The 9911-nt window shown below is 56.3% G+C and overlaps 1 protein-coding gene across 1 annotated transcript; it reads left to right on the forward strand.

The window, feature by feature from the left end:
- The first annotated feature begins 1486 nt into the window (after nt 1–1486).
- Nucleotides 1487–7011, forward strand: DYNLT1 (dynein light chain Tctex-type 1). Its single transcript, XM_004595456.4, has 5 exons — nt 1487–1601; nt 3260–3301; nt 5570–5693; nt 6038–6115; nt 6591–7011. Exons 1-5 carry the CDS (start codon nt 1575–1577, stop codon nt 6659–6661), a joined length of 342 nt encoding a protein of 113 aa, XP_004595513.1. The 5' UTR covers nt 1487–1574; the 3' UTR covers nt 6662–7011.
- Nucleotides 7012–9911: the final 2900 nt, after the last annotated feature.

Genomic DNA, 9911 nt, shown 5'->3' on the forward strand with positions numbered 1-9911 from the left:
CCCCATATTCCTGCTTCTAGCTAGCTGCCCCAAAGAAGCCAAAAAAAAAAAAAAAAGAGAGATAAAAAGACTGCTTTTGGGGGGATGGGCAGTGTGATGGCTCCATCAGCTAATCCTCCATCTCTAAGCGTCAGCATACCATACGGCCGCCAGTTCATGTCCCACTTCCCACCATCCTCCGCTTGTGGGCTGGGAAAGCAGCAGAGGCTGGTCTGTAGCATTGGGGATCCTACACCCCATGTGGGAGACCCGGAAGAAGCTCCTGGCTTTAGGCCAGCCCCCGCTGTTGCACCCATTTGGAGAATAAACTGGCAGATGAAATATCTTTTTTCTATCTCTCCTTTTCTCTGTAAATCTGCCTTTCTAATAAAAATAAAGTTTTAGGGGGGGAGAAAAAAACCTGTCTGACTTTGAGTCGTGGATAGTGGAGGGTGGAGGTTGACTGGGCAAAGCAGAGCTCGAGGGATCTTGGGTTAAGCCGGCAAGGGAGAGGATCACACAGCCATGTCAGAATCACACGTGCACTACGGGGGTACAATGATGCACAGGTGGGTTGAAGCCAGAGAATTAGAACTTGGGAAGCAAGTTAAGGTCAGGTGCTGAAGAGGGGCAGGGGAAGGAGAGAGAGAGGGAAAGATCTTCCATCCTCTGGTAGGCGGGAACTCCACCCAGCTCTCCCAGGTGGGTGGAAGAGGCCAAGGACCACCCCCTCCCCAGACACATCGGCAGCTGGACTGGCAGTGGCACAGTCAGGGCTAGAACAAACACTGACATGTGACAATAGCATCCCAGGCGGCAGGGTGACCCGCTGCCCCCTCTCCAGGCATCAGGGGAGGGGCCGGGGGAGCATCGAGAAGTCGAGAAGTCGGGCACCAGCAGGGGAGAGGTAAGCACACTCCATGCCGAGGCCGGTGAGGGCCCTAGCAGCCGGCCCTGGAGACATAACAGCTAGACATCCAGTGCTTGGGAGAGTTGGAGTCAGGGTTCGGTACACCTGCAGACGGGGGCACAGGCCAGGGCCCTGGGGGCCCAGAAGTGCGTGCGTGGTCTACTTCCCAGCACAAAATGTTTCTCTTTTTTTTTTTTTTCTGTTTTAATTTTCAACGGTGCTTCATGGAAGATTTCTATTGCATATGGAAACTTTGGTTTGCTGACTCATGTGTAAAATGATGCTGGCATCAGACCCTCCCGGAGCACAACCCCTGGACAGGTGTCTCTCACCCCCAGACTGCTCTGGGTGCACCTGTTTGCGGTTCCACGAGCTGCTCGACCACCCTCACAGCTCGCCTAGGAAACTTACCACCTCCCCGAGGGTGGGAGGAGCCGTGGGTTCCGCGGGCACAGCCGGGCCCTGCAGGTGCCTGGTGCGGCTCAGCTCGGAGCCAGCTTGGGTGAGCGAGCAGCGGTGGTGGGCGGGGCCTGCGGGCGGGGCGGGGCCTGCGGCCGGTGGGCGCGGCCTGATCCGGCTGGCGAGCCGCGTGACGGGACGTGCGGGTGCCGTGGTAGGCGGGGCCTGCGCGCGCCTGCGCGGCCGGCTGGACTCCGGGCGGTGGAGGGGACGCGCCGGAGGGAAGATGGAAGACTACCAGGCTGCTGAGGAGGTAGCCGCGGGGCCGGCGACGGGCCGAGCGCCGTGGGCGCGGGTGGGGCCCGGTTGCCTGCCTCGCTGCCCCGCGGCTGACTGGGCCGCAGGCTAAGGGGCCGGCGCCGGGTCCTGGTGAGGCAGGCGGGGTCCCGACGGTCCTGGCATCGCGGCCCGCCATGGCCCGGACGGGGTGGCATCACCTCGCCCCGAGCGAGCGCGCGGGCCCCGGCTGGGAGGCCGTCTGCTCTTTGTCTGCCGAGCTCGCAGGCCCCGGGTGGGTTTGGGGGGGACCCGCCGAGAGCGAGCCCCTGGCGCTTCCGGGGGCGCAGCCCCCAGCTGCCCGAAGGCCCAGGGCAGTGGAAGACGGTGTGGACGCGGGAGGGCTGCCCAGGCTTGCTTTGGGGGTGTTGGAAGCAGTGTTGGAGCTCGGTAGTAAAGGGAGTGAGCAGCGGAGCGGCTCACAGGCTTGCACTGCGGGGAGCAGCGAGAGAGGCTGCTGAGGGCAGCTCCCGCACCTGCCGACTGCTGTACCAGTGTGTTGCGCAGGTCGAGGCCTGCGGGGTGGAGACCCGGCCGGTGCCGGACTTGACGCCCCTTCAAGACCGTGTGATGCGCTGTCCCTTGGGGCGTTTCCGGCCTCCACCCAGCTCTGTCCTTTGTCTCCTGCACGTGCCACGATGCTGTACTTTCCCCTGGACGTCCCTGGAAGTGTCCCTTAGCCTCTTTTGGTGCTTGGAACCGGCGGGAGAGCCCCTTCCCCCAGGGGACTCTGCTTCGAGGTTGCCGTCATCACGTGGCAGGTGTAACCCCCAAGACACTGCGGCTTTCCCTCAGTAGGCCTTGTGTACCTGTCCAGCCCTGTGGGTGTGGCCACCCTCCCCGAGGACGAAGTCTTGGGGGCTGGCTGCACGAGCAGGGCTCTGCCCACCCCCATGCCCCTCCACACAGCACAAACTCCCCTGCTGGAGGGGAGAGGTCCACTGGCAGGGGGCTGGACCTGTCTCCTGCCAGGAGAAAGGCAGCCCATCTCCCGGCCAACCGTGGCTGAGTCCTGAAGTGGGACAGTGTTGAGGAAAGAATTACCAGGAACTAGCATTTAAAAAGATATTTTAAAAGATTCTATTTTTGAAGAAGTTGTATTTATTTGAAAGGCAGAATTAGGGACAGAGACAAAGAGCTCTTTCATCTGCTGGTTCGCCCCCCAGTGACCCCCGTGGCTGAAGCCACGCGCCAGGAGCGCCGCGCTGGCCTCCCAGGCACCTGGGCCACCCTCCAGTGCTGTTCCAGGCCCATCTGTGGAGCAGCCAGGCCTGAGCCGGTGCTGGTCCAAGGTGCTGGCGCACAGTTTCCTAACTGTGTCTTAGGAACAAGTTGCTAAGTCGCAGGCCTCCCAGTCTGCTTCCCAGTGAGATGATGGGACTACATCTTGAAACTATTGCTGGAGCAGATTCAATTCACTTCCGTCCAGTACCGGCCCTGAGCCTGACCGCAGGCTGAAGCGGAAGGAGGCGCTCAAGTGTAGTTTCAAGTCAGGTCTTGGGGAGCAAGATTAAATCCACAGAGTCGCAGACACTGCCCCCTCCCAGGGAGAGCGGCCTCTGTGGGCCCGCTGGCTCTCCAGGCCCGGGCGGGCTCCTCAGCACGTGTGCGTTAACTGCACTGTCTTCTCCGCAGACGGCCTTCGTGGTGGACGAGGTGAGCAACATTGTCAAGGAGGTAAGTGGATGCTGCCGGCTGCTCGCTCTGCCTCGCTGTGCTGGGCCTGGGGGAGCAGCAGAGTGCCGCGCTGTCTTGGGGCTCCCCAGCCTGACTGCAGCCTCTTGGTGGGGAAGGGGCCACAGACTGTCAGCTTGCGGGTGTCTGGACCTGGAGCCTGAGTTTGGGGCTTGCTCAGTCGCTTCCTCCCGTGGCTGGTGGGGGTAGTGGGACACCACTCAGGACAGGCATACCCAGCGAGGGTACAGAGCTGAGCCACGCTGCTGGGGCTCAGACACTGGGCTGGGAGGACCCCCCACACATCATCTCATCAGAGTGGAGGGCAGAGGTTCCCCCTGCCAGATCTAAGTGCTGGGAGGCACAGAAGGGGGATTTGATCCAGTGACCCGGTGAGTGGAAGTTTGGAGGAGGAGGAAGAGGGTTAATTAAGAGGGCTGCACCTTCTGAGCACGCAGAGGTGCGTGGGAGGCAAGGGGGCAGGAGGGACTCCGGGACAGCGTTCCTGGTCCGCTTCCCGCCTAGCTTCCTGCACGCATGACTCGGCCTTGAATGTGAGCTCACGGTGCCTTGCAGGGGCTATGCGGTCTGCCTTACTTATTTCTTTTCTTTTCTTTTTTTTTTTTAAGATTTTATTAATTTTATTACAGCCAGATATACACAGAGGAGGAGAGACAGAGAGGAAGATCTTCCATCCGATGATTCACTCCCCAAGTGAGCCGCAACGGCCGATGCGCGCCAATCTGAAGCCGGCAACCTGGAACCTCTTCCAGGTCTCCCACGCGGGTGCAGTGTCCCAAGGCACTGGACCATTCTCAACTGCTTTCCCAGGCCACAAGCAAGGAGCTGGATGGGAAGTGGAGCTGCCGGGATTAGAACTGGTGCCCACATGGGATCCCGGGGCTTTCAAGGCGAGGACTTTAGCCGCTAGGCCACGCCGCCGGGCCCATGCCTTACTTATTTCTAACAGTTCTGTGTGGAGCCAGGGTGCAGGGAGGGCAGGATGGCTGGAGGATCGAGTAGTGCTGTGCGCGTGCAGCTGGCTTGTTGGGGCGCCTGCCATCGCCTCCTTGGTTCCTGCACGGACGCTGGCTAGGTTGTCAGGCGGCCAGTCCAGCTGGAAGGGCCTTCCTAACCTGCAGAGAAGGGCTGGACAGCAGCGGGCTGCTCCTGGGCCCAGGAACCCAGCAGAGCCTCAACTGCAGGAGGGTTCCCCCCTGCGGAGAGTGGCTAGATGTTGGGCCTGAAGGAAGCCCCACCTTGTTTGGCAGTACCCGGTGCCCTGGCAGCTGTCCCTTCTGGGGAGGCCCGGAGAGAGAGAGGAAGGACTGTGGGCAGAGGCCAGGTGTGGGCAGGGCCCTCAGCTCCACGCCCACTCTGCGTGACTCACACCTAACTCGCCCTTCTCTGTGGCTCAGGGCACAGCGTGGCCTCAGCGAGTGGGTTTTAATTTGGGGTCAGAGCAGGTTCAGTTTCCAGCATAGCAAGTTAGGAAGGAGCAGAGAACGGAACTGCTCCCACCCGGCAGCCTGGCATCAGCAGGGAAGGTCCGGGAAGCCACTATGGGAATGGCGCTGTGCCCACTGAGAGCAGACAGCACCCCGGGCGCAGCCTCCTGGAGCCAGGGAGGCCACGAAGGCAGAGGGGGACGTGTGAAGCCAGGTCCTGGTCAGCCAGCTCAGGCCGCTTCTGGAACGGGGCACAGGCTGTCTGTAGTTACCATCCCAGCAAACGCTGCGTCACAAGGACGTCAGCTGTGTACTCATCTGGCCAGTTTGCCCGCAGTCAGTTATATAAATGACTAATAAAAATTTGCCTAAGACACATTAGATAGTGTTAGATGAAAGTATTCAATTTACCTTAACGAAAGGAATAGGCAGACATTTTCCAGCCTCAGCAGGAAGAAAACTTGCTTGACTGCAGATGTTAATAGCAGCAGTGAGTTTTGTCTTAAAATTGTGACAGTCTACATAACTATTTTTTTTTTTAAGATTTATTTTATTTTTATTACAAAGTCAGATATACTGGGAGGAGAAGAGACAGAGAGGAAGTGGAGCCGCCGGGATCAGAACCAGCGGCCATATGGGATCAAGGCGAGGACCTTAGCCACCAGGCCACGCTGCCGAGCCCTACCATAACTATTTTTTAAGCAAGTATAAAATTCATTCAGATGAAATGTAGCACATAACGGCACATCTGTGAGGAGTTCTCGTGATGAAAACTATACTTGTGAGGGGGTGCGGGCGCTGACGGGCCACCTGTGTCCCCCAGGCCATCGAGAGCGCCATCGGGGGCAACGCCTACCAGCACAGCAAGGTGAACCAGTGGACCACCAACGTCGTGGAGCAGACGCTGAGCCAGCTCACCAAGCTGGGGAAACCCTTCAAGTACATTGGTAAGCAGTGCTGCTCGTGGCTCTCGGGCAGTGTCCAGTGTCAGGAGGGAGCTGGCATGGTCATTCCATGGGGGTTAGCTCACTGTGCTGCCCACGGCGCCATCCACTGCTTAGGTGCTGGCATGATCCCAGAACTTCACAGGGCTGCCCATCAGCTGCGGGGCAAGCATGTGGCCGAGGGAGGGGAGTGGTGACGTGCTGTGGGTGGGCTGGGGACTTGTAGTTTATGCCTGTAACTTTGGTCACAAACGTCAGCATGTTACCTGGACAGAAGGCTGAGGGTGGGCAGAACGGAGTTCCCGCTGCTGAGCCGAGTTCCCTGACGAAGTGTGTTGCACCTGCAGTTACCTGTGTCATCATGCAGAAGAACGGCGCGGGGCTCCACACGGCCAGCTCCTGCTTCTGGGACAGCTCCACTGACGGTAGGGGTCCCGCCCGGCTCCCAGGAGCCTGCCCGCACCGCGACCAGGCCGAGGGAACAGCACGGGCTGAGCACCCTTGATCCGAGAGTCTGAAGGCTCCAAAGTTTGACAGATTGGAAATGCCACCACCACGATGCCACGGGTGGAACATTCCACTCCTTACCTCACACGATGGAAGCACCCTAAGGTGCCTTGAGGCTGTATGAGGTGTGGATGAAACTGTGTTTAGACTTGGGTCCCATTGCTAAGGTCGCATGTGGTGCCTGTGAACATGCTGTTGAGTCACAAGGTTTAAATCTCAACAGCCGCCCTGGGCTCAGCACGTTTATCTGTCACCTTTAAAACAGCTGTGACAGACTTGTCAGCCTTCTCTGGGTGCAGGAAAGGGGGGGTGACTGGGGGCTGGCTCTGGGGCAAAAAGTGGGCACATCCCAGCCACCATCCTGGTCACCAATGCTGCTCTGCCTCCCCCCAGGGAGCTGCACCGTGCGATGGGAGAACAAGACCATGTACTGCATTGTCAGTGCGTTCGGCCTGTCCATATGAGCGCCTGCGGGGGCGGCTGTTCTCTCGGCGTTTCTGTTCTGCCCTCACTAGCCGCGCACTCCGCAGACACCATGCTCAGTATCTTGAAGTGTTTGTTTTGTGGCACTCAGAATGTAGAGGAACCAAATGGCCGCACTGTTATGTGAGCGCTGCACCGCGGTCACACGGATGTCACCAGCAGTGGCCGGGCACAAGCCTGCGTCGCCCTTGTCCCTGCTTGGAGCCTTTCTTTCCAAGGTGCTAAAGCTGAAGTTTGCCAGCAGGGAGCTTCCTCTTTCCTCTGGGATGATTCAAGTACACCAGTTCTCCATACTTTTTACTTTTGTTAGAATAAATTATTCCAGTGTAAAGTCTGGGGTGTTCTTTGGGGCCCTCCGACCTCCCCAGGGGGCAGTCCCTGTTGCTGAGCTGCAGAGCACAGGGCGGCCCTGGGCCTCTCTGGCACACAGTGATCTATCTGTTGGCTCATGATGCCCACTCTCCTGGGCCAGAGACCAGGGCTGGAGCTGGCAGCCAGGTGGCCCAAGGCTTTGCCATCATCACTCTCGTGTGTGGTGGCTTCCATGGTTGGTCATTACATACCCACACCAGCTGGGCAGTTCCTGAGAACCACAAACTGTTGGAGGTTATCTGGTCAAATGTCTGTAAGTGGGGTCATGAGACTGAAGGCGCCATCTTCCTCCTTGCCTTCTGAAGGCCGGCTCAGGCAGGGCAGCGAGGACATCGGCGTCTGCTTGCTGAAAGAACCAAGTTCTGCTGCTTGTATTTTTTTTTCCCCTTCTTTAAAGACTTATTTTTATTGGAAAGGCAGATCAGATTTATGGAGAGGAGAGAAAGGAAAAGCTCTCTCCACTTGTTCACTGCCCAGGTGGCTAGAAAGGCCAGAGCTGAGCTGATCTGAAACCAGGAGCCAAGAGCTTCTTCTGAATCTCTGACATGGGTACAGGGTCCCAAGGCTTTGGACCGTCCTCTACTGCTTTCCTGGACCGTAAGCAAGGAGCTGGATGGGAAGTGGAGCAGCCGGGACACGAACTGGTGCCCGGGTCCCGGCACTTGCGGGGGAGGATTTAGCCACTGAGCCACCACGCTGGTCTGTCTGCCTGAACCTATCACGATCTAAGCACCCACATCACAGACGCTAGACTGATCCAGAAAGTGAGCAGATCAGACACAGGTAAGGAATAGTAAAAATTTATTAACATTCACAGGAAAGTAGCATCAGAATGGAGCTGTTCCCACAAGGCGAGCCGGCCCTAAGCAGATACAAACCCACTGTCAGCCATCAGAAGACAGCCGTTGACCGTCAGGGGCACTGGGCTGCCACGCCCAGCCTGCCTTCCCTCCTTAGTCAAGTTCATTGCACTTTATAAATACTTAGTTTCTGCATAAAAAGGCAGTTTTCAGCAGCAGGAAATCTGTTGTATAATATGGGACTAGACTTACTGGTACGGGTGCATGGCACTAAAAACAGAGACACATAGCCTAACAAGGACAGCAGCGATGGGACAGCGTGGCCTTGTTCTGACAAAAAGGTCTGCACCTTCTGAGGGCAGGGTGTGTGTGTGTGTGTGCACGTGTGGTTTCTAAAATGTTTTCGGTCATGGTCACAGAACGTCCCCCTTCACCATTCCTTTTGTAAGCACCTGTCTCTGTGGGACCAAACCAAGAAGTCACTGGGCACACAGCAACCTATTGAATGCAATCTAAGCTTTTATTGCAATCTGTAATTATGTACAGTAGCCATTTTACAAATCATGATTATTTTGTCTGGCCCCTTCTTGGGCCTTTCAAAGAGCTTGAGAAAGTGGCACTGTGCCAGCACTGTAGTGATTTAGTAATAAGTCAAGCAGGCTGTTACCCACGTGGATAAGGAGGCCATCCTGGGCCCGCCGGAGTCTCCCACTGCAGACTCCCCTGGACTGCACCAGTACAAAAACCCCAAGATGAGGAAGTGAGCCTTTGACTTTGTAACTGAAGTTTGCAGAGTGGGCATCTCTGCACCACTTGGCGTCGGGCAGTTTCTGGTGAACTTTGGTTTGGCCGGACACGTGTCACACCAGATCTGAGTGCTAATACTGTCAGCAAACTCTGGCATGGGGTGTAACGTGAGCGTGTGCTACGAGGGAGGAGGAGCTGAACATCTACAGCTTAACAAAGGACTGTTTGCCTGCTAAGCACTGTGTCACCTTAGCTACAAAAAGGAAACCAGCAGTATTCTGTTCACTCCACTGATGCCAACAAGAATGGATGTGTGAGGACAGTCGCAGCCTGGAGTGGCACTATACTGGTCATGTCCTCCTGTGCCTGGCTGAATGCCTCAAATCGTTGACATTTCTTGATAACCCGGCTGTAGATAAGACTTTGTAATAACTGAAGACCTAGGGAGCGTTTCACATTGGAATATGTTAATCAGCACACGTCTTCGTACATAAAGCTACAGTTAGAGAGTATTATTAGAAGTTGTAAAACTGGGAAACAAAACTTCTTTTTAATACTTCTGAGTACACAGAATTTAAAAAGCCATTGCAAATGTAAAAATCATATAAACTTGAATTACCCTTACAGTAAGTTTCATTCCTTCATATTCACAAGTGGACTCTATAGCTACATTATCATTAAGGTTTGAATAGGAAGAAGGGAGTCCTCATGCATGTCCAGGGTCCCAGGGCTGGCGACCAGGTGGGGAGTGACTTGTCAGCGCAGAGATGTAGGTGCAGGTGCTGTGTGGAGAGTGGCACAGCCCTCCCCCAGCCAGGGCGGTTGCTGGCATCCCACACTAACACAGTGCAAGGTGACATCCACGGCACCTGGCGCAGTCACCGGAACGCCCCTGGCCCCGCCGCCTGAGGCTCAGCAGCACCAGAACCTCCTTCCCACAGCACAGGAACGTTTCCAAACACGTGGCTTCCCATCCAGAGATGATTTTCCTTAAGCCGTTTATTTTCTTTTCACTTTGTTTCCAAATGTGACACTGAAAATCTTGTTAGCAGTAAAGAATCTATAATAATTTATCAACTACTTTATTTAGCTTTTATTTAAAAAAATAAAGCTTTATGGGATTTCACAGTCAACAGTTTGCAGAAATGACTGTTTCTTGGAGTGGAAAGTTTCCCTCCTGTGGGCCACAGCCACAGGGGGGCGCACTCATTCCTGAATGCTTGTATGTGGCCACACGCCCTCCAGAGACACCGGGCAGCAGGCCCTGCCCCCGCTACGGGCACCGTGGGTTATCTGGTATTACCCTGCTGGA

This window comes from Ochotona princeps, chromosome 1 (assembly GCF_030435755.1).
Source record: "Ochotona princeps isolate mOchPri1 chromosome 1, mOchPri1.hap1, whole genome shotgun sequence".
NCBI lineage: Eukaryota > Metazoa > Chordata > Mammalia > Lagomorpha > Ochotonidae > Ochotona > Ochotona princeps.